The sequence below is a fragment of the Protopterus annectens genome, chromosome 2.part0, assembly GCF_019279795.1.
Source record: "Protopterus annectens isolate FY-2018-M chromosome 2.part0, PAN1.0, whole genome shotgun sequence".
Classification (NCBI taxonomy): domain Eukaryota; kingdom Metazoa; phylum Chordata; order Ceratodontiformes; family Protopteridae; genus Protopterus; species Protopterus annectens.
The window spans coordinates 1,663,538,386-1,663,563,692 of NC_056728.1; the positions used below are offsets into that span (position 1 = coordinate 1,663,538,386).

At 43.5% G+C, this 25,307-nt stretch overlaps 1 protein-coding gene across 2 annotated transcripts in view; it reads left to right on the plus strand.

Moving 5' to 3' along the window:
- GALNT7 (polypeptide N-acetylgalactosaminyltransferase 7) overlaps nucleotides 1-25,307 on the plus strand; it is a 1,380,380-nt gene that overhangs the window by 772,455 nt on the left and 582,618 nt on the right. For both annotated transcript variants that reach the window (XM_044061719.1, XM_044061717.1), the window contains exon 7: nucleotides 1,573-1,690. In XM_044061719.1, coding sequence (XP_043917654.1) covers nucleotides 1,573-1,690 — 118 coding nt within the window. The remainder of the gene's footprint in view (nucleotides 1-1,572; nucleotides 1,691-25,307) is intronic.

Here is a 25,307-nt window from a genome sequence, read left to right on the forward strand (position 1 = left end):
CACTTTGCATACTTCTCTTAAACATTACTCATTTCATTAAAAAGGCAAATATAGCACAACTTATTTTACTTTTGACTTCTACTATTTACATTCTTAATTTCAGTGAGGTCCAATACATCACTTTTTTTATGCATTTCCTCTTGAAAGTTTAGAAATCAGAATACTTTCTCCCAGTTTTGGTCCCTCTCGATACACAAGAGCTCTATGTTGTCCTCATTTACAAAAATCACAGAAAGTACTTGTCTTGCAATACCTTTCTGTTTTGCCTTCTTGTTATGTTTTACAAATATTCACTACTAGCACATAGCTTCAGTTTTTAACTGAGATTGTTGGTGATACATACGCATCCTATTCTAAATTATTACATATATCAAACAGAAGTCATCCTAAGCTTGAATCTTTTTTTTTTTTTGTCTGTATGTTATTTTTTCCCTTTGCTTATCGACCACCAAGCCTCCCTCACTTTGTCACAATGGAGACCTGCAGCATTTTCTCCAAATAATTGCATGTTGCTGTGCACCCACCTTAAAGGCTACACCCACTGATGGCTTGGTGAGTCTAAGTATGCCTCCAGGCCACATATATCCATCCCATTTCCTCCCCCAAGGGATTTCTGCAGTACAAGGATGGCTCCCAACAACCTCCCCACCCCCAGGATGGGCAGGCCATCTTGCCTCCCTTTTTTTCTTTGTTTACTGTTGAGATTTAAATGCTTATGTAGTAAAAAGGCAGCCAATGTATTTCCAAGAGTAAGTATTTTACTTGTGCAACATGGTTATGGTGCATTATGAAGAAAATACTTTCATTACACTAAGTTTCAGTTCTTTTTGAAAGTGAGACTCTCCTTGCAAAATAGGCATTCCTACTGAATGTCATGGTGACAGTTTTTCATGTTAATGATTTGTAATAGTTTTTGTATGCGTCATACTTAGGCACATTTCGTTTGTATTTGAATTGTGTCTTGATCTGGGCAAGGATATTTCCACTTAGGAGTTACAGTACTGAAACACTGCATTATTTTCTTAAGTCATTATGACTAAAACACTAAATACTGAGGTAACAGAAGTGTCCACTCTAAAATTGAATACAGTCTGTCAAATTTCTGCTAGCAATAATGCTCAGCAAGATGTTTTGTTACATGGACTAGAACTAGGAGGGCTACTAAATATCTCCAAATAAATTGCATGCAGACTCTTAAAAACAGCAGTCTAAAAGTTAATTTTATGATTTTTTTTTCATTGTATAAAATTGTATTTTGTTCACTGTATTTTGAAATCAACTGACTGATGTGGTTTTGTTTCATGACTTAAGACTGTTTTGGAGCTACCCTTCTTGCTATCTGTTGTGAAGTACTGTAATTCTCCTTCTTCCACTGTAACTTTAATAGCCAACTGCGAGTTGTCTGTTTTCCATACTGTATGTTATTATTTAAATCTGTAAATAATAGAATGCCTTACTTTTTTAGCTACATGAGTATTGATGGAAGACATTGAAATTCATATTACAGGTTGTCAGTTTATACAGTTTTGTAGGAAATTCAGGTTTATTCTGAAAGTGTTTTGTATTTTCTAGGTCACCTGCTATGGCTGGTGGATTGTTTGCAATTGAAAGAGATTTCTTTTTCGAACTAGGACTGTATGATCCAGGCCTTCAAATCTGGGGAGGTGAAAATTTTGAGATTTCTTTTAAGGTAATTATTATACATACACACTTACTTTTTATTCCAGACTGAACAATTTGTTACAAAACTGCATGCCATGATGTTTTCATGTCTTGTAGAATAAAAGATCAACCAGTTTACTAGTGCCTGAATGGAGTTGTAATCTGTTCATATTGTAGCTTTAAGTGGATTATAATGGCCTCAGTGCAGTTCCAAGTGAGCAGTTGTTACTAAAAGGAAATTCCCAGCTGACATATCTAGTTGCATTGGACACAGTAAGCATGAATTCTGTAATTATATTTCACCACTGAATTATGCCCATCTGTATCATAGGAAACAACTTGCACAGCAGTATGAAAAAATATTTGCTGCTTGTTTCCATAATATGTATGATATATGTAACTGAATAATGAAAGTCCTTGGTTATCTATATCATATGTATTTAGGGGATCAAAATTATAGTGAAATTTCATATTGTTTGTATCAAATATATTTCCTACTTGGTAAATAAAGTGTTTCTCTTTGGATTTTTTTTGTGTGCTGCGCCATGCTACAGCAGGCCTAGAACAGATTATGGATCAGTTTTCCATTATATGTGGAAAAGGGGAATTGCAGGGGATCTCTCATTTAACTGAATCCTGTGGATGCAAGAGCCAGTAAGAGAAGAGATTTATTTCTTGCTGAATTTTGACTGTGGACTAATTAGTCAGGGTGAAGGCACTGGATTAATTTGAAAAATGTGTGCAATTGCCATAATTGACTTTTGTTTTATCTGAGCTCTTGTTTATGTGGTAGTGTATTTTCTTTTAATTTGTGAAATAATATTTTGCTTTTAGGTTCACAGGGTTTTAAGTAAGTACTTCATTTTTCAAATGAATCCAGTGCCTTCACCCTGACTAATTAGTCCACAGTCAAAATTCAGCAAGAAATAAATCTCTTCTTCTCTTACTGGCTCTTGCATCCACAAGATTCAGGGGTGGGATGATGGCAGAATGGTTAAGGTGTTTACCTTGCAGACACAAGGTGCATGGTTTGATTCTCACATGGGGTAATTGGCTAGGCTTAAAAATGGCCCACAAGGGCAATTAGTCTAGTGATAATCTATGAATTTATAAAAAACAAGTAATCTCCGTGGTATCCCCGAAGTCTCAAAACAACCCACTAAAGTGGTAGTGGGTCTAAAAACAAAACAGTGTAAGAAACTTCTCTGTGTGGAAGATTTTCAGTCCATATATTTCTAGTTAAGCACTGTATATTAATCAGATCAGACAATAGTAGTAAAAGTAGCGAACGTAAACTCGTCGTCAAAAAGTAAACTCATCAAGTCAAAAAGTAATAATAGAAAATATATAATTCTACAGCATTACTAAGTATTCGAAAGTAATCCAAGCAAGGCAGGCAGTCTGTTTCCAGTCGAAAATCCTTTATTAAGTACAGATTTTCGACTGGAAACAGACTGCCTGCCTTACTTGGATTACTTTTGAATACTTAGTAATGCTGTAGAATTATATATTTTCTATTATTACTTTTTGACTTGACGAGTTTACGTTCACTACTTTACATGCACATCTTTATGCATGCAAACACTTTTTTGTGTGGAAAAAGTTTGTTTTGTGCATTTAAACTTAATCTTTATTTGGCGTGGGAGTTGAAGTCAGAGGCATTGACAGCAGCTTTAACAGTGGAATCCATCAGAGGAGGATTACAGCAGAATTTATGTCATCAAGTTACTGAATATTTTTTGCTTTTGAGAAGTCTCTAAATCCAGAGATATTGACAGGGGAAGCACCACCAGTTTTAAATGGAAAGGTAACTGATTTGTGGTCTGATTTAACAAGTGAAAGTGATGTATATGAACGTATGCAAAAAGTGACCAGCTTAAGGGTATTGGGGTTCCTAGTAAGATGGTTAGCTATTTTTACAATAGAGTTAATGTTTATAATGTCATGGAAATATTGAGCATACCAACCATTGGCATACATGTCAACTGTTTATTTTGCCCCTGAGATTTAGCTAAAATTCATTGACATGGAGCACTTCACTTTTCCAAATTATTAGATAAATATAAAATAAGTAGTACAGTAAGGGTGGAGTATGCGAGAAAAGTGTACCATTTCTGCCAGAGTGAAGTTGCAGTGAATGAAACTTAACGCCACTGAAGCTTTTTCCATAGTGAGGTCTGTTTCAACAGGTTGCCTTATGGCCAAAGTGATGTGTATTAATCACATATGTCTGCCATTAGATGATTACTTTTTTGGGCCTTCAGATCACATTCGATTAAAAACAAGTACCATAATCACAAGATATCACAAATAAAAATGCAGAAAGAAAAGGTGTGTCAGTATTAATGGAGAATCAGATATAGCTGTAGGAAAATTTCCAGTAAATATCTAATTTTACTAACAGGGGGTCAGTATACTATCAGAAACTTGCAGAATGTGACTTCCAAGATGGCTGTTCACTGAGTAACAGGTTATTTCTAGTTCTCCCAGTGTGAAAATAGAAACTCAGCAGAGAAGGCCAGTAGATTTGTGTTTATAGGTAAATTTCACTAACTGGCTAAAGTGCACTGCCTGGATGTCAGGAATAGTGAAATACAGAAGACCTTGAAAAAATCATCTACAAAAAGTGAGGAAGAAACACTGACTGGGGAAGGTTCTGCAGCTGTTCAGAAAAAAAGCAATGCAACCTTCAGACATGACTTCCAGTAACATACAGGAAGATATAAGACAGCTGCATACAGATCAGGTTAAAATGAACAAAACACTCATGAAGTATATCAACACACACAATAAAAGGCTGGAAAAAAGGAAGAAGCTTTAAACAGCTATTCAGATGAGATGATAAAGCTGCAAAAATCAGAGGTCAAAGTTCAGAAAAGGCTGGCTGAATATGAGACTGCTCAGAGATGTTTCAAAAAATAGAATTAGAGGACAGAGAACAAAGGGAAAACCTGAGAATGTGATGATCTGATGTTGTTAATCTTCTTTCCATTCATCACAGATGGGTTCGGTTCCAAGCCCTCGGAAACGAGTCACCCTAGTACCAAGTTCATGCCAGCCAAAGAAACTTTTGAGCCAAGCTTCTACCCACAATCCCCTTCTCCCTGTTACCTCAGATCTCGTTTGCCACGTAGCCGTAAAGCCGCATTTCAGCCGAGCTCTCAGCTAATTGGAAACTTTTTGATATTTTGTGAGAAAATTGGTCTATTCTCTTATTAGTGATTTATATTCATTGCTCTTCACTTTTACAGTTAGATTTACACCTGTTTCTCTTTCCTTCTACCCATTTGGTAATCTTTTAAGTACCATTGGTGGTACGGCCCTCTCTCTTTAAACCTGTGGTTTTCCTTGAATACCATAGCAGGTAGTTCTTCTCGCCTTTCCTTTTCTATCTAGTTGTGTGTTTTTGGCTTTCTAGATCGATACTGTGTGTATTTGTTTAGGTTTAGACATAGAGTAAATAGAATTTAAGATTGTATTTGAAGACTTTGATTGTTGTGTTTAACTTGTCATGATGTCTGATAAGAATGGTACTTCAGGTTTCAAGCACTGTACTTCGTGTAATGGTAAACTTTCGAACAGTGACTCTCACAATGATTGTGTTTATTGCTTGGGGGTGCCCCATCTTTCGGTGCAGCCTCCCTGTGTGATTTACCAAAGTTTTAGCCAGCGCACTCTGAACGAGCACAAGAAAAAGTTGATTCTAAAGGGCCTACTTAAATCACCCTTTTCAGAGGCTCTTTCTGCAACTGAGGTTTCAACCCCTCCTAAGGATAAGAAAAGGCCCCATTAGGTCCCCTTTTCACCCTCGGGTGACCAGGGCACGTCTGTCAAACCTAAGGTACAAAACCTTTCTTTGGAGCATAAATCTGCCTCGTCGGCACCGACCTCATCTGCTCCAGACACTACGACTGTTACTATATTGGCGCCAGATTCGGCACTGACCATAAACCTCTCATCACCTACTATGACTTTGGTACCAGGTGCCACTTTAGCACAGTGCACGCCTTGATGCCTTTCTCTGCAATGATGACTCAACCTCCCATATCGGCTCCGAGTGCCCCTCTCGCACTGAGCTCTCTTACGGCTATGAGTACAATAGATCTGACTCCACTGCTCCCGGTCTCCAAACTTGAGAATTCAGTGCCGGTAGACCCCTCACCATGGACCCAATACTCTCCATTCATGGACCCGTTTCTAGGCCAAGTGTATAACCCATTCCTAGATGGACCAAACTCCCCATTGGGAGTATCCACTAGATCCACCAGGAGCCTTTCATAACTTGATGTGGTGCATCTTGTGGATCAGCTGCTGGCAGCCAGGGGGATACCCATGCCTTCCAAGACACATCCTCCTCTGGGATTTGGGTTGATTTCTCCATGGACTCCATCCTGTTTTCCACCTTTGACCCCCTTGGTTCCAAAGCCTCCTGCTCCAACATCTCTTTCAGAACCGCCATCTCTGCGCCCATAGTGGATCTCACTTTTGCTCCGGGACCGTCCCTTTGGTCCTCTATTCCTACTGAACCAGTCCTTCCTCAACCTCATGACTGGGCTGCGGGCTCTTCGGTCGGTGATGGTCCTGAGTGTTTCTTTGGTTCTGTCCTCGATACTGGGAGTTTTGTCTGCTCCAATCCTGCTTGAGTCTCCATCCTCGGGAGCGGGTTTGGCAGAGCGGGGTGTGACCCTGGTTCCGAGGTTGTCCTTCTCAGTTCCAGGCTCCCATCCCTCTTCGGCAGACCTGCTTTCCATGCGATGGAGAGGGCTCTTGCTTCTGGAAGCATTCCGCCAATGTCAGAACCCCAGTTTTCTCCCCCTGAGCTACAGCTGCCACAGGCCACCTCCCCGGGACACTGGGCAGGGAAGCCACAGGAACTCCTCCTGTACAGGGTGCCCACTCTTCTGAGTCTTCCTCAGAAGCCCCCACTGAGGAGCCCCCTGGGAAGAAATCGTGCAAGAGGAAGCACGTAGACTCACCTGAGGAGTCTCTTACAGAGGACACGGATTTCGATGATGGTGAAGGGTCCCCACGATCACCTCCTGTCCTTCAGAGACATCTTTGAAATGCTGAAACAGAGGGGTGACTGGAAGCACACTAATCCTTCTTCTGAAGAGTTTGTTTTCCTGCAGGCTTTCTGTGCCCAGTCTTTTACCTCTTGGGTGACCCTGCCTGCAGACGACCTAGTACAGCTCATGGTGCAGCACACCTGGAAGAACCCTGACTCTGTTGAGGCAATCCTTCGGAGACCTGACAAGATACTCTCTCCACCTAAGGAACACCCAGTCAATGCTATGGTGGTGGAAGCGGCCACTAAATAGGGCCTAGCTGAAGAGAGTCTTACTGTCCACCCACCCAGCAAAGCGTCATGGGCCGTGGACAGATTGGGGAAGTGAGTTTTTGCATCAGCAACCTTGCCATATGGTCCCTGAACTACTTAGCACATTTTACGAGGCTCCAAAGAGACTTGATTTCCGAACTCTCTGGAACATTCGGAGGGCAGGTGTCTGAGGTGAGGGACAAAGTTGCCTCACAGCTCGCAACCCTCGAATCAATCTCCAATTCGTCCATGAGGTTGCTTTCATACACAACTGAAGGGGCGGCTAGAGCTGCGGGTTCAGGCATAGTTATAAGGCGTCATACCTGGATGCGTATTTGTGACCTTGCAGATCCCTTCAAGTCTTCCTTTCTGAATGCTCCCATTGAAGCATCTTCCCTGTTTGGCTCCAAGGTAAAGGACACTCTGGCCAGGTGCGAGCAGGATGGTAAGACCCTGTATGCCATAGGCCTATGTTTTTCCAACCCTCAGCATTCCTTTTCCATGAACCAGAGGAGTGGGAAGATGTGGGGCAAAAAATCTCAAGGTCCTTTCCGTGCCACACATGGTGATGATACCCCCAGGGGTAGAGGGGGTAACAATTTTGGAAGACGCCCCTTTCAAGACAGAAGGGGTCCACGCAACCAAGGCCCCAGAGACTCCTTCTCCGGACAGCCTTACCAGCACTCCTGAAGAGGCCCAATTGCTTGCCTCTGGAAGCAGTCTGGGGTCGTTTCTCTCTGCACCAAGCTGCCTGGCACTCTGTCACCGCCGATCGTTGGGTGCAGACTATCATTACCAGAGGTTACACCATTCCCCTCATATCTTATCCGAAACTTCCAACAAAACTTCCCGACGTTCCACCCAGTCAGAGGGAAGAAGCAACTTCAGACGTAAAAAAGCGGTATCGAAAAAGAGCCATCCAACTAGTCCCACCAGACCAATGTGGATCTAGATTTTACTCCAGATTCTTTTTAGTGCCAAAAAAGACAGGAGACTGGAGACCCATTCTGGATCTCGGCCATTTGAACAAATATGTCGCCCAAACCAAATTCCAGATGGTCATGGTTCAGTCCATCCTCCCTTTTCTCGGGGAGGGTGATTGGATGTGCTCGATAGATCTCCGAGATGCATATTACCACATCATAATGGACAAACGCTCCAGGAGTCTGCTTAGTTTCCATCTAGGAGCCAATCATTACCAGTTTCACGCTCTGCCTTTTGGTCTCTCTACAGCTCCCAGAGTGTTCACAAAGTGCATGGCAGCAGTCACAGCTCATTTGATACTGCAAGGATTCTGGGTGTTTCCGTATTTGGATGATTGGCTCCTTACCAGCCTCACCAAGCATCTTCTGGTAACAGCCCTGCAATACACCCTGTCATTGGCAGAAATTTTGGGGATAACTGTGCACTGGGAGAAATCCAACCTTACTCCAACCCAGCAGATAGAAATCATCGGTGCAGTCTTCGACACCAGATCATGTCTGGTGTCACTTCCAGCTCACAGACTCCAGAGGTTGAGGCTTCAGCTCCGGGTGATACTCTGTCAAAACAAAGTCTCAGCGAGAGAGGTCCTTTTAAGTCCTAGGATCCATGGCAGCTTTCATACCAGTAGTGCCTCTTGTGAAACTGCATATATGAATACTCCAATGGCTTCTTCTCTCTCAGTGGTTCCCAAACCATTACCCTCTGTTTTCAGATCCGGATAACCAACTCTTGCAAACAGGACCTTCTTTAGTGGATGAGGCCAGACACAGAACTTTGGAGCCGCCCATTTTAGCCCCCTCAAACCAAGGCCATTGTGACCATGGACGCTTCTCTGGAGTGGGGGGCATTTCCAGGGAAAGACAGTCCAAGGCGCATGGTCCACGTTGGAGGCCAACCTGTATATCAGCATTACTGAGAGTGGTGCTGTTAGCGTTGCAAGCATTCCAACCGGTTCTCCCCTCTGGAACGATTGCAATTCAGTCAGACAATCAACAAGCAAGGAAGATCCAAATCCTACCCCCTGTGTCGAGAGGCTATGAGAATTTGGCAGTGGGCGATAGATTCCAACTGCTTTCTGATAGCAACGCATATTCCGGGGAGCTCAAACATGGTTGTGGACAAGGTGAGCAGATGTATTCTCTTGCCCCACAAGTGGTCTCTCAATCCCAGAGTAGCGGCAGAAATTTTCAGCCATTGGGGCCAGCCTTGTTGCGACCTCTTTGCCTCCCCTTCAAACAACAAATGCAACAGCTATTTTACCCTATTCCCCCCAAAGGGGGAGTCCCCAAGGAACACTGTGATTCACGATTGGCCTGCGGGACTTCTTTATGCCTATCCGCCCCATCCCTCTGCTTCCACAATTCGTAAAGAAAGCCATTCGGTTGAAATGCAAAGTGATCCTCATAGCCCCTTTTTGGCCTCAACAAGTTTGATTCCCCTTCCTTCCGCCTCATCTGTTGTACTCACCGTGGATTCTGGACCACATTCCAGATCTGATCTCTCAACCCCAAGGGATGACTCACCCAAATCTGTCCAGTCTCAAGCTGACAGCTTGGTTTCTCCACTTGCACTAGTTGCCAGGCAGGATGACCTCCCCTCTCCTGTTCATGATATCATTCTGGCTTCTAATAAACCATCCACCAGAAGACTATATGGGGACAAATGGAAAAGGTTCTTTATTTGGTCAAAGGAAAGGATGCTAGATCCGTTTTTTGAAGATGGAGCCGCAACCTCTACCATACGAGTACATCTGGTGGTGATTTCAGATTACCATAATAGACTGGACGGTACTCTGCTCATATCACTGCATTTATGTAAAACCTTTCTCAAAGGAGTTTCTCACATTAGACCTCCAGACAGCCTATAGAGCTATGGAACCCCACGCTAGTTCACCAGTCCTTGACTCAACCCCCCTTTGAGTCTGCAGTGAATTGTGACCTCAGATTCTTGTCATGGAAATTTCTCTTCTTGGTAGCCATCATGTCAGCCAGATGAGTGTGAGTTGCAGACATTCTGCACCAAAAGACCCTACCTGATTTTTCACAAGGACAGAGTATCACTCCGGACAAACTCATCCTTTCTCCCCAAAGTTGTTTCTGATTTTTCCATCAATCAGTCTGTTGATCTTCCAGTATTTTTCCCAAACTTTTCTAATAAAGGAGAATACTGCCTACATTCCTTGGATGTACACAGGCAATTGTGATTCTATTTAGACAGGACCAAAACAATACGTAAGACTGACCAGTCTTTTTCGGGGCCTAGAATGGAAAACTCTGTCTCCAAAGTCACTTTATTGAAATGGCTAAGGGACTGCATATGTTTTGTTTATTTATTTGCAAAAGAACCTATGCCACAGAATATTAAAGCCCATTCCACCAGATCCATGGCAACTTCTGTAGCCTTCCATTCCAGGGCTTCTATGGATGACATTTGCACAGCAGCCACTTGGGCTAAACCCCACACCTTTATCAGTCCTTACAAGTTGGATGTGGTCTCCAGAAGGAGAGCTGCCTTTGGCTCAATGGTTCTCAGGAATGTTCTTACATAAGAGCCGCCCAAGGATGATAAGGTAGCTGGGGATTCTGTCCCGTCGGTGATGAATGGAAAGAAGATTAACAACATCAGATAAAGAAGGTATGTCTTACCATAACATTCCATCTGTGTTGTTCATCTTCTTTCATTCATCACTTCCCACCCTCCCTCCCCTGCCATAGGCTTCTGGCGGATACTTTCGGTCCAAGTGGTGTCTTTTTGTATTTGGGCAGAAATGGCCTCTGCTTTACTTGTATAACATGGGGAAACTTGATCTGAGGTAACAAGGAGAAGGGTAGAAGCTTAGCTTGAGAGTTTTTTGGCTGGCGTGAGCTTGGTACTAGGCTGACTCGGGTCTGAGGACTCGGAACTGAATCCATCTGTGATGAATGAGAGAAGATGAACAACACAGATGGAACATTATGGTAAGACACAACTTCTTTTTGTCAGTCTTGCCTTTATTCTCACTGATGGGTTGGCTCCGATTCGTCAGATCCGTCTCAGCCATTTTGCTAGAGGTACATGCCAAAAGGGGCATTGTACTCAATAATGGGTCTTATAAGGGAAGAATACGGAGATGTTTTGACCACCTTGTCTCTGGATGAGATACCCTTACTAATGAGGTGGGCCATGTAGAAAGCTTTCCATACAATGGAGGCAATATGGTGGTCAAAAGTTCATAGGTTGGTACTAGGCTATCAGCCCTAGGGCCTATACAAGCCTACCTATAACAATTCCCTGGCTATTTCTTCCCACACTGTTTACTTCCCTAGACCCCTGTCTAGCAGGGCGACTGACATGATTCCCGGGGTGAATTTCCTTTCTCCCATCCAATCGTCAAGGTTCCTTTTGAAGAGGGCCAAAGAGGCACTCTGCTTGCCATGTATAGGCAATCTATTCCAGAGTCTGGGGAGTCTCTGGGTCAGGAACCTATCCCTCCAGCATGTTTTGTTTATTGTGATGACAAGGTTTAGATCCCTGGAGTTTGTGGTTCTGAGGGATTGGGATTTCTTTAAGTGTAGCATGGCCTTGTATGTTAAGCAGAGATCGCCTCTGAGTAGACGATGTGCGACAGAGTATAGCTGGAGTTCTTTAAGGCAGTCAGCGTAGGGCATCTGCTTTAGGCCTGTGATTCTTTTAGTGAGGTATTTCTGCGGCCTTTCCAGTTGTTGCAGATGTCTTGAGAGGTACATACCAAACGGGGCATTGTATTCTATAATGGATCTAATGAGGGATGAGTACAGTGGGACAATGACCTCCTTTTTTCTGGATGAAAAGCCCTTAGTGATGAGGTGTGCCACATAGAAGGAATTCCTGACTGTTGTGGCGATGTGGTTATCGAAGGTGAGACCACTGTCCACCTGTGTCCCTAAGTCTCTTATCACACTTTCGGTGTTTAGTGTACTGCCACCTATATGGTAATTCACGGTACATGTTTTTTCCCAAAGGGGATAACTATACATTTCTTGGCATTGAGCTTGAGCCCATGGCTCTGGCACCAAGTCAGTTTGCTATCAACCTGGGTGCCCACGTCCTTCACGACTGACTGCGTGCTTAGTACCTTATTATCAGTGTGATAATTTGTGGGGACGTCACTCTCCCCAAAAGAGATGATGATGCATTTTTTGGCATGCAGTTTACTGAATTCCTCAGCTTCCCCAGATCTCATTTGCCACACAGCGAAGAGGTTGGATGCACAGCTCTGAACTAAGTGTTTAATCTTGTTTAATCTTTTTCTACTTAGTTATATTTTTCCAAAATCTTAAAGAAACTACATTTCTCTTAAAATATTTTACTTTACCTGTAATGACTGTTGATTAGTCTTCCCTCTTTAGTAGTAGTTAGCGTCTGTTTAAGTTAGAGGATGCCTAAGGAATGCCCATTTCAGTTAGAGGACGTTCTAACCCTTTCTCCTTTTCTAACTTTAAAAAAGGGGGGGGTTCTGTCTGTTAGAGGACTGATTCCAAGCTTTGTGTGTGTCTGTGCGGCATGCATGTGTGCACTCGTGCACTCTCTCTATCCTCATCTGTACTTTCTTTCAGGTATGTCTCAAAAATAGGACGGGAAGCCCTTAGGCTTGAAGAAATGTGAGAAATGTGGAAAGAAGATGTCACTCAGCAATTTGCACATAGATTCATAGGTTCATACTAGGCTATCTGTCCTAGGGCATTTATAAGCCTAGCCAGAGTGTGTTTGGCTTTCGCCACCCATTTTAAATTAATTTTGCTATGCCCTTTATCGAGGTTAGTATACTGTGCCTCTGTCTAACAGTGACACAGAAGTGATACCCGGGGTAAACCTACGATCTCCCATCCACTCATCAAGATTCCTCTTGAAGAGAGTCAGTGAGGGACTGTGCCTAACCTGGACTGGGATTTTATTCCAGAGTGAAGGGAGCCTCTGGGTTATGAATCTGTCCCTCCAGCATGTCCTATTTATTTCAGTGCTGAGGTTCAAATCTCTCGAGCGCGTAGCTCGATGGGATTGGGATTTTCTGAGGTGCAGCATGTCCATTAATTCCGGGTTGGACATGGCTTTATAGGTCAGGCACAGATCGCCTCTGAGCAGGCGGTATGCCACTGAGTAGAGCTGGAGTTTCTTTAACCGGGCAGCATATGGCATCTGTTTGAGCCCTTTGATCCTTTTGGTGAGGTACTTTTGGGGTCTTTCCAGTTGCTGAAGGTGTCTGGTAAGGTACATCCCAAAAGGGGCATTGTACTCAATTATGGGCCTGATGAGGGATGAGTAAAGAGGCATGATGACCTCCCCTGATCTAGATGTGAATCCCTTCATGATTAGGTGGGCTATATAAAATGTTTTTCTAACCACTTTGGCCACGTGGTTGTCAAATGAGAGATTGCTATCAACTTGGGTCCCCAGGTCCCTAATTACTTCTTCTGTACTTAATGGATTACCACCTATGTGGTAATTTGTGGGCACTTTGTTTTTGCCAAAGGGGATGATTATACACATTTTGGCGTTTAGTTTGAGGCCATGGCTCTGGCACTAGTTGTCTGTTTCTATGAGGCCCTTTTGGAGGATGCTTGTGTCGGCTGGAGAGTCGATTATGGTGCCCAGTTTGCAGTCATCTGCGAACTTGGTCAGCCACAGTCCTTCCGTGTTGGCCTTTACCTCCGAGAAATATATACCAAACGAGAGGTCCCAGGACTGAGCCTTGTGGGGCACCACTTGTAACTGGTTTGGAGTCTGACCTGGCTCTAGCAATTCTAACCATGTGAGTTCTGTCCTTGAGCCAGTTTGCGACCCATCTAGTGACATAGGGGTTTATATTTAAGCTGGTGAGCTTATCTATAATGCCCGAGTGGGGTATTGTATCGAAGGCTTTTGTGAGGTCCAGGTAGGCTGTGTGGACCACCTTCCCCTCGTCAATGGCCTTGGTGACTGTTTCAAAGAAATCGACCAGGTTTAAGAGGCAGGATCTGCCCTTGACAAAGCCGAACTGGGTAGGATCTAGTGTCTGTAGGTCCCCAATATCTTTATTTATGAGGTCCATGATGATCCTTTCCATAGCTTTGCAGATCAAGCTAGTCAGGCTTATGGGGTGATAGTTTCCAGGATCCGTTGAGGCACCACCTTTTTGGAGAGGGACCACTGTTGCTGTACGCCACTCTTTGGGTACATATCCTGTAGTAAGGCTGAGACTGAACAGTAGTTTTATGTTTGGGTTTAGCTCTTCTTGGAGTTCATGTAGGACGCAGCCTGGGACACCATCTGGTCCCATTGATGCTGTGTTTTTTGTTTTGGAGTGGGCGGCACTTACCTGAGCATCTGAGATGTCAGTGGGGCAGCACTCTGCTGGGATAGATATTTGCCCTTTTGGTGGGGAGGGGGGGGAGTTTGTGCTGAACCTGTCAGCTAGGATGTTGGCAATGTCTGTGGGTTTGATGTATTTTTTTCTAATTCTGAGCATGTCTGGGAATTCCCACCCAGGTTCCTAACATAACTAAAGAAAGCCTTGTGATTATCCTTAGTGTCCTGTGCAATTTTTCTCGCGAAGCTGGCCTTAGATGATTTTATGAGTGCCCGTAGTTTTTTCCTAATACTGATCAGAGATGCCTTCCCTTTTTGGGATTTTGCTCTATCATGTAGTAGCTTCCTCCTCCTATTGTATAGTTTGTTTATGGCTGGGGTCAACCAGACAGGACGTCTGCCTTTGGAGGATTGGGTCTTGGTTTTATTTGGGATTGCATGATCCATGCATTCCTGAAGGTGTTCATAGAATGCGTTTATAAAGGATTCTGCGGTCTGGGCCGTATTTTCCACAGGCTCGGGGGCTTTGAAGGATTCCACCTCGGTTTTGAGAAGTGTGAAATTTGCTTTAGAGAAGTTTTTACTGTGGTTTTCTGGGCAGGGGGTGGGGTCGGGATGTGAATATCCAGTGAGATTAATTTATGGTCTGATCTTACCAGTGAGGGATACACTTCTAGTCTGGAGCATAGTCTCCCCATGTTGGTGATGATCAGGTCCAGTATGTTTTCCCCTCTTGTGGGAGTGGTAACAAGTTGTTCCATAGCATTTGAATTTATAAATTCTAGGAACCTTTGGGCTAGGGTGTTGGAGCTAGAGTAATGCTCCCAGTCTATGTTTGGGTAGTTGAAGTCGCTCAATATAATGGAGTTTGCAGAGACCTTCATATTTTCCAGTGTTCTCAGGAAGGCCGAGTGGGGTTCCTGGGTTTGGGAGGGTGGTCTGTTGCAGGCTATAAACTGGAAGGCAGTTTTACCCACTGTTAGTTGCACATGGATAGTCTCTGATGCTTCGTGCTGTGCCACCAACCTGGAGGTGTGGGTATCTTTGACGAATATTGATACTCCCCCTCTTTTTGTGGTTCAGTCCAAGTTTTGGGGCCGAAAAGTATGATATGAGGTATAACCTGGTAGTGCTGGGGTGCTCTCGGGAGCCTTGAACCAGGTTTCTGTTACTGCACAGATATCGATGTTCTCCATGCTAAGGAGAGTTTTGAGTGCGTACATCTTGAGGTTTAGACTTCTGGCATTGAGTAGCATTACTCTTAGTTTCTTATCCCTTATGATACCGATGGAGGTGGGTTTGTCTTTTGAGCCTTGCCTAAAAAAGGCATTATGGGGGAAGCAAGGGCCTTTGCCAATATCCAAAAGCCCAGGGGTGACAGGTGCAAGCCGTCCCTAGCGAAGCATCGTGGCTTGTCAAGCATGTCATCCCAGGCTGACAGGCATTGGATCCCCTTTGAATGACACCAATACTTAAGCCAATTGTTGAAATTGATCATCTTGTCTTCATATTGTGGCATCATTCTTGGTGAGGGTAAGATGCTACTCAAGGTCAGGGTCATACCGGCCTGGGCTACATGCTCAGAGAGCTCCTCTATGTCTCTTTTCATGTAGTCCAGGGAGGTACGTCTCAGGTCATTCACACCAGTATGGACAATGACCGAGTCATATTTGTACTTGCCTTGGAGTGACCTGAGTGCTTGTGTTATGTGGTGGATCCTGGCGCCCGACAGGCAGCTCACCGTGACCTTCTCCTTGTTCAGCCTGGTGAGCGGGACATCAGTGTGCCTGACGATAGAGTCACCTATTACAAGTGTATCAGGTGTGTTGTTTAGCCTTAAGGGCTGACACTGTTCGGCACACTGGCTTTGTGAGCTATGTGTTGCATGTGTTTTGTTTTGGTGTAGCAGTTGCTTGGGTGTCTGCTTTGGAGGTCTCTGCTGCTTAGGCAGATTTTTATTTAGAACCTCCGAGTATGTTTTTTTGTGTTTGTGTTTGGTTTGCTGTCGTGGTAGGTCTATGTGAGACTGGAATTGTAGTGAGTGTGGTTTCCTTCTCCTCCTGACTGGTTACACCAGTATTAAGTTGAGAGAGCTTAGCCTCCAGTTTGGCTATATGGTTGCATCTCTCACATGTGTTGGAATTTGTTGGGAGGAGGAGAGGGTTGTCTGTGTACATGAGGCAGTTGTAACATTTCCTCAAGATTCCCAGATTCACTAGCTGGACCGGAGAGGAGATTGACAACTGACCTTTGGACATGCTAGAATAGTATTGGGAATTCCTTTATAATTGGAAAAAAAGGGCCAATGGGGAACAAGGTACTCAAGGGGAGTTTGTGAGGGTGTAGTGCTTTTAATTTTTTAGTGCTGACTTATATAATTGCTTTAGTGAACAAGTGCCAGGTAACTTAAATGCAATGTGTTACAGGTAACTTAAATGCAAAAACGACAAACAGTAACTTTGTTTCAAGTGAAACAAGGAAATAAGTACAGTAAGCAATGCAGATATCACTAGGGATCCACAGAAGCACTGAAAAGCTGCGTTTTAGGTAGAATTAGCGTTTCAGGGAAATAACAAGTAAACAAACAACAAGCATACAAACAAAGCTAGATTCAGCAGGCCTGGATTTAGTCTATGCTACAGCAAACAAGGTGTACCAATTTCAGTAAGAAACAGTTCAAATATGCAGGCACTATAAGCCTTTAACCAGAAATTCCCAGCTCAGAAGGGCAGAGTCCAGCCTCTCCTCCCACAAGAGTGCAGACCACGAACCTTCTTAATGTAAAATAACTGGCCTGAAGCCCAAGTGCTTAAACCAGAACTAATACACTTTTAGAATAACAGACACTGAGCTCTCAGTCAGCAGTTCCCAACTTAGAAGGATGTAAGCTATCTGTCCTGCCACCACAGTGCAGGCCACAAACCTTCCTAATGTAAAACAACTGGTCTGAAGCCCAAGTGCTTAATCCAAAAGACTTGGAATGATAGCTACACTTTAATCAAGTTACTACCAAGCAGTAATAAATGCAATTGAATACTTTAAAGAATGCCTGGATTAGTGCTCAAGTTATACAAACAAAGCTAGATTCATCAGGCCTGGATCTAGTCTATGCTACAGCAAACAAGGTGTACCAATTTCAGTAAGAAGTAGTTCAAATATGCAGGCACTATAAGCCTTTAACCAGAAATTCTCAGCTCAGAAGGGCAGAGTCCAGCCTCTCCTCCCACAAGAGTGCAGACCACGAACCCTCTTAATGTAAAATAACTGTCCTGAAGCCCAAGTGCTTAAACCAGAATTAATACACTTTTAGAATAACAGACACTGAGCCCTCAATCAGCAGTTCCCAACTTAGAAGGATGTAAGCTACCTGTTCTGCCACTACAGTGCAGACCACAAACCTTCTTAATGTAAAACAACTGGTTTGAAGCCCAAGTGCTTAAACGAAAAGGCTTAGAATGAGTTACACCAAGCAGTAATAAATACAATTGAGAACTATTAAGATGACGCAAAAGCAAAATAAAGTAGGAAGAAACACAAATACAGTAAAAGCAGATGATTTTTTTTTTGAGTGAGCAAATGAGATGGGCCCAGGAGTTACAGGACAGAAACAAGTGCAAATGCAGGCCTTCAAATCAGGAAGTTGAGAGAGATGGAAGACCGCCCACATGGCCAATAACTACAAATTCTGGGCCAGAACCACTCCTTATGTGGTAGACAGGTTACCTAATGTTTACCACTCCCACTGATAAGCTAGAAGGCTTTACTCCAACACAGAAAGGCTTGGGGGGCTCAGAAGCTTACAAACAGTCCTGGATACAGCAAATCTGTATCTGGAACACTAATTACAGGAAAGGTAGGAAACAGGCTTACAATTTTTTTTTCAGAAAAGTAGCAAAAACAGTAGTAAAAACAATTCACATGTAGTGCAAGCTGGCACACTTGAGTATGTAGCAATATTAGTCCACACACAGTTTGAAAAAATGTAGTTAAATTAAAAAGGACTAAAAGCAAGTGCAGAAAGGGTTTATTAGGTAGAATGCGGTAAAAAGATGGGACTGGGGGAGTGTCCTAGATCAAATCTACAGTGGGGCGGGCACTGCAAAAGCCACCAAATTTTAACTACAACCAAGAACAGGGAGGGGGGTGGGGAAGACAGTTTCAACAGAGATGTGAGGAATCACAGTGCAAATTATAAAACCAGAAAAATATATACTGATCTCTGTATATTTGCAGAACAGTAAGACAACAGATATCTAAGCAACAATTTAGCTCTATAATACAGAATAATACAGAAAAATATACTCAGCTCTATATATTTGCAGATAGTCTTGTAAGGCTCTCTCAGTGCACAGGTTCCAATTTAAATGCAGACTGTTTTTAACAGGTCAAATTAAGGGAATCTGAAGTTAAGCAACAAACGTGTTTATTGCTTGGGCCTCTTAATTTACAAGAGTCATGCTCCATTTGCCATGGTTTTAACCACAGGGCATTGGTGGAGTATAAAAATAAACTTAAGACCCCTTTTTCTGAGGCTATATCGCCTTAATCATCAATGTCTGGAAAGTTTTTAAACTTGGACAAACCAAAAAAGCGAGCTTCTTCGGAGCTGAGATCCTCTTTGGAGCCAATGCAGAAAGTTCCCAGACTGTTAGCTCCAAAAGAAAAATCGGAGCAGACAACCCTGGTTGGATCCATGGCATCTTTGGAGCAGCAAGAACCCTCGGCCCCAAAGACTACCTTACCCTTTGAATTCAGATATAGGAGACGATCACCTTCCCTTGAACCAGTTCACTCTCGGCTCCCATCACCCTTTCTAGCCAAATTCAGGTCACCTTACCCTCTCTGCTCGGTCCACCAGGAGTCAGTCCATTTCAGATGTGGATAGGGTAGTGGATAGACTATTAAAGACACCGGCTTTAGCCAAATTATTATCAGATCCAAGCCCAAAGGCAGTGGATCAGACATAGCCTTTCCCTTCGGCTCCTGCTCCTCCTCCGCTCCGTTCCTTTGTTTCGGATTCAGAAGATTCCAATATCCAGCTTGTGTCTATATCTGGTCCAGGACTCATAGCTTCCTTGGATCCAGTATCTGCTCTGAGTATTTCTGCCCAGTCAGAGCAGGAGACCTTTGGGAGCAGACACTCTCCGGTCAGGTCCGCTGGCTGGTTTGGATCTCACCACATCTGACCCTACCTTTGGGGCCCTCAGCAGGGGTGAGTTCGGCTCCTACCTCAGCTTCAGAGCGTCCGTCTTCTGCTGTTTGAGTTCCATCGGCTTCGATAGCTTGTTTGTCAGATCCAGGGAGTTCTTCAGAGTAGGGACAGACTGCCTTTGAAGTTATGAAGAGGGTTTTGACTACCTCTCAGTTTGAGACTCAATTTCCCTCTGGTCTTCTCACCTACCCTCTCCACAAGTTCACAGAGACACTAGGCCTCAGGACGTCCAGCAGGGGACTCTCCCGTCTTCTGAATCCTCCCCAGAATATCCCACTGAGGACGTCCCTCAGAAGAAGACATGCAAGAGGAAGCATCTTGACTCCCAAGAGGAGCCCTTCACATCTGATACCGACCTCGATAAAGCAGAAAGCGTTCCCACGGTTACCTCCTGAAGGGTTCCTACGGTTACCTCCTGAAGATATCTCCTTTGGAGACATCCTGTCAGTCTTAAAGCAGAGAGGTGACTGGCAGTCCACCTCCCCTTTGGCTGAGAAGTCAGTTTACCTGAAGGCCTTTGGGTCTCGCCCTTCAACCTCTTGAATGAACCCCTCCTTCTGATGAGCTTATTGAGTTATTCTCTCGGATGGTTTGGGAGACTCCAGGCACTATAGAACCTACTGTAGGAGGCCAAGTAGGTATATTACAGCCCCTAAGGAGAGGAACCTTTTGACAAAAGCTGTAGCAGTTGATGCCTTGGTCGTGGCAGCGGCCACTAAAAAGGATCTTTCTGAGACCAGCTCTTCTATCCATCCTTCGAATAAGGATTCCAGGACCATGGATAGATATGGGAAGTGCATCTTTTTGTCAGCGTCCTTTGCCTTGCAGTCACTGAATTATCTTACCCACTTCACTAGATTGCAGAGGGACCTGCTAAAGGAACCATCAGACTCCTTCCAAGGAGCTGTAGCTGATGCGGGTGCAGATAAAGTCAATTCTCAGCTCCCCACCCTAAATTCAGTTGTGATCTCATCCATGAGGCTTATGTCATATGCAGCAGATGGAATGAGTAGGGCAGTGGGTTTCAGCATCTTTCTCAGGAGGCAGGCCTGGATGCACCTTTGCGATTTCACGGAGCCCTTCAAGCCTTCCATCATTAATGCCCCTTTGACGGCTCCTCTCTTTTTTGGGCCCAAAGTAAAAAAAAATGCTCAGAAGGTGTGAACCTACTAGACCCTTTCCCAAAGGTCAAAGAGGTAGTGGGAAGATGTGGTTCGGTAATTCTCGGAGGTCTTTCCAAAACGCATAGGGTGAAACCTCCCCTAGAGGCAGGTAGGTAACAATAATGGACGATGCTGTCATCATGGCAGGGGAGGTCAGCAAAATCAGGGCTCCAGAGAATCGTTCTTTGGCAAACCCTTCCAGCGCTCTTGAAAGAGTGCCTGATTGATCACCTCTGGAGGCACTCAGGGATTGATTGTCTCTGCACCACAAAACCTGGCAAAAGATAAATGATAAAAGGGTGCAGAACATAATATCTAGAGTATGAGTACTTCCCTTCTCCTTCCCCCTCCTATAAACAAGTCAGTTCCAGACGTTCCACCCAGTCAAAAGGAACAAGCAACATTAGAAATCCAAAAATTGCCAAGAAAGAGCCATCCAAAAGGTCCCCGCAGACCAGAGAGGATCCAGAACTTACTCGAGATTCTTCTTGGTTCCAAAGAAAACAGGGGACTGGAGACCCACTTTGGACCTCAGCAATTTAAACAAGTCTGCAGAAAAGGTCAAGTTCTGGATGGTTACTTCCATTCCTGGGAAAAGGCAACTGGATGTGCTCTATAGGCCTTCAGGATGCATACTACCACATTCTAATGGAAAGGTAATCTAGAAGGTTCTTGCACTTCCAGCTAGGAGCCATTCACTTCAGTTTTGAGCTCTGCCCTTTGGTCTCACAACAGCCCCCAGAGTTTTCCCCAAGTGTATGGCAGTAGTAGCAGCTCACCTGAGACTCACAGGATTCCTCATGTTTCCATATCTGGATGACTGGCTCATAACTGCCCCGACCAGGCATCTTCTGATACAAGAATCCAAGAAAAAAATGCCAATGGCCACGGACCAAACTCCTTCAATAACGTCAAAGACCAGATAAACACAGTTAAACCAGAACTTGGTTAACGCTTTTATTCACCACATAAATCCCTTCTGATACAAGCTAGGGACTATACCCTTCAACTATTTTCCTCCCTAGATATTACCATAAACTTCAAAAAATGTGTTCTAGAGCCGTGTCAAAGCTTTATCTTCATAGGAGCAGAGATAACATGACTACACTAATAGCAAGGCTCCCACAAGACAAGACAGAGCAGACAATCCCTGCCATTATATCAGACTATTAATCTGGAAGACACGAGCCTCTGCAAAATTAGTTCTTCGGGTACTGAAAAAAATGCCTGTGTCAATCGTACTCATTCCCCTAGCTCGTCTGCATATGAGAATACTTCAATGGTTACTTTCCACACAGTGATCAATCTTGGAACTTCCAGTGTCAGACAAAATTAGATAAACAACGCTTGCAAAAAGGGCCTCCAATGGTGGATTTACTCTCCAGTAGTATGTCAAGGCCATCAGTTCATGCCCCTCAACCCCAGGCCACAGTGACCACAGATGCTTTCCAGAGAGGGTGTGAGGGGGTCATTATTTAGGGAAGACAGTCCAAAGCATCTGGCAGGAACACAAGGCTCACTTGATATAAACATCGTAGAGATGAGGGCTGTGCTTTTAACAGTGCAAGCATTTCAAGACACTCTCCCTGTAGGAATGATCACAGTCCAGTTGGACAACATATCTGTAGTCTGGTACATAAATAGACAAGAACCAGATCTTACCCCCTTTGTCGAGAAGCTCTGAGGGTCTGGCAATGGCAACAGCTTCCAACTGCTTTCTGATAACAACACACATCCCAGGGAAAATCCATCATGATTGCAGAGAAATTGAGCAGGGCTATACTATGGCCACACAAGTGGTCCCTCAGTCAAAAAGTTATGGAACAGATTTTCTGGAAATGGGGCTAGCCTTGCTGTGATCTTTTTGCCTCACCCAACAATGCCAAATGCAGCAACTGTTTTGACCTCTTTCCTCCCACAGGGGAGTCACCAAGGGATGTATTTGTTCACGATTGGCATCCGGGACTTCTTTATGCCTTTCCTTCTATCCCCCTAATTCCCACGTTTTTGCAGAAATCAAGTTTGTTGGAGACAACAGTAATCCTGATTGCCTCCTACTGGCCTTGTCAGATCTGGTTCCTCTTTCTTCAGCCTTATTTTGGGACAAATCATGGATTCTGGACCTTGCTCCAGACCTTCTGACTTACCTGTCAGGGGTGGTTCACCCCAACCTGATCTCAAACTAACAGCTTGGCTGCTCCAGTTCTCCTGATCACCAGGTTTTCTCTTCAGTCAAATACATCTTGTTATCTTCCCATAAAACATCCACATGAAAACTGTACAGGAGTAAATGGCAGAGATTTGTTATGTGGGCCAATGATAATTGGATAGATCCTTGTTCTGCGCCCATACAGTCTATTCTAGAAATTTTGGCAAAACTTTTCAGTGAAGGAGCTGCTGCAGCTACTATTGAGTCCAGTTGGCAGCAATTTTTAACTTCCATATAGGAGAGAATGGTTCTGGAATCATAGCACACAGACTTTGTAAAGCTTTTTTTAAAAGAAACTATTATAAGACCACTATATAAAAATCCAACCCCCCCACCCTCCTCAGGATCTCAACTTTATTTGGTCTAACATAATCTGCGCCCCCCCCCCCCCTTTGAGCCTTCTGCAACATGCGACTTGAAATACCTCTCCTGGAAAACATTCTTTTTAGAGGCTACTACTTCAGCCAGAAGAGTTTCTGAACTAAATGCTTTGTCAGCTAAGCCCCCATACCTAATTTTTCATAAGGACAGAATTTTTTTATGCACTAAACCCTCTTTTCAACCAAAGGTTGTGTCGGAAAGTAATCTCAACTAATCTATAGAGCTACAAGTTTATTTCCCTAACTTCTAAAATAAAGGAGAATATTCACTGTACCTCTTAGATGTTCGTAAACAGTTACGTTTCTACTTACATAGAACTTCCAAAATTAGAAAATCAGATCAGCTTTTCATCTCTTATTCTGATGTTAAAAAAGGTCAACCGGTTACAAAACTCACCTTATCTAAATGGCTTACACTATGTATATCTTACATTTATAATTCAAGAAACAGACCACTTCCAAATACTCTTAAGGTTCATTCCACAAAGTCTGTAGCTACGTCTGTGGCTTTTTAAGCTAGATTACCATTAGATAACATCTTTGCTGCAGCAGCTTGGTCAAAACCTCATACCTTTATTACTCATTAGCCTCTAGGAGTAGAGCCCCTTTCGGTTCTATGATTCTAAGGAATATTCTCCCATGAGCCATCCAAGAGTCAGGTTGCTTGGGATGCAGTCCCATCAGTGAGAATAAAGGCGAGATTGACAACATCACATAAAGAAGTTATGTACTTACCATAACATTCCATGTGTGCTGTCCATCTCTCCCTTTATTCTCACAACCCTCCCACCATACCCACCTGCCAATACTCCTGGGAGACCGAGTAGCACAGTTTAGATATTACAAGCCCATATAGCCTCAGAATTCTTTCTTGTGTATTTTTTGAGGGATGCATATGTGTGTGTATGTTTATGCATATACCATTTGCTCAACATTCGAAATGTCGCCCATGCAGAACCAGCATCTCCGTACAGTGTGGAATGGAAAGATTTCCATCTTCCACACTGTAGTGCGATCTCTGAGTTAGTATATTTAAGTTTCGGGGGGTGTAGGGGGGGTTGCTAGCAGTGTGAAGGTATTTTTTTTTTGTGTTATTTTTTATTCTGTGGTCGACATTTCAAATATCAATCATATGGTCTCTGCCATATGAAAGTTGACCATATGAAGTAGATCCATAAATATATATATATATATATATATATATATATATATATATATATATATATACACATATACTCTGTGACACTGCTAGGGGGCAGACAGGATATGAGGAAACTGGGAGATTGCATTATGGGTAAAAGAGGCCATGAGCTTTGCTGAAGACCTCAAGCTAGCAAAATGACTGAGGCAGATCAGATCTGACCCATCAGCGAAAATAAAGGGCGAGATGGACAGCACACATGGAAGGTTATGGTAAGTACATAACTTATTTTTTTCAGCTATACCAGAGAAGCTGGAAGGAACAGACTGCATTAATTTTATGAAAGCACAAATAAGCAGCTGGACTGGTATTCCACAGCAGGAGTTGTTAGTTGAAAGGGTACATTGTGTGTATGCTCCAAACTTGGCTATAAGAAAGCAGCCTAGACCTTTAATAGTAAATATGCAATCCTACCAGCAGAAGGAGTTGATTCTGACAAGATTGTTAGCAGAAGGACAAAGTACTAAAACTGGGAGACAGCAGAGTGTTTGTGGAGAATGATTGATTACTCATTTTATACTAGACAGAAGAGGAGCAAATTTATTCAACTATTCAGTGAATGTCAAGCTGCAGTTATGAGATTCAAACTGCTGTGCCCAGCTTGTCTTCAAGGTATTCTTCTCTGGAGGGACAAAATCATTGCTTACTCATTTTATACTAGACAGAAGAGGAGCAAATTTATTCAACTATTCAGTGAATGTCAAGCTGCAGGTGTGAGATTCAAACTGCTGTGCCCAGCTTGTCTTCAAGGTATTCTTCTCTGGAGGGACAAAATCATTTTTGATGAAGTACATGCTAAAGAGGAAATACAAAAGTTTGTCCATCAAAAAGTGAGCTGTGAAACAGAAGGAGATTCTGCTACTTGTTCTTCTGGTA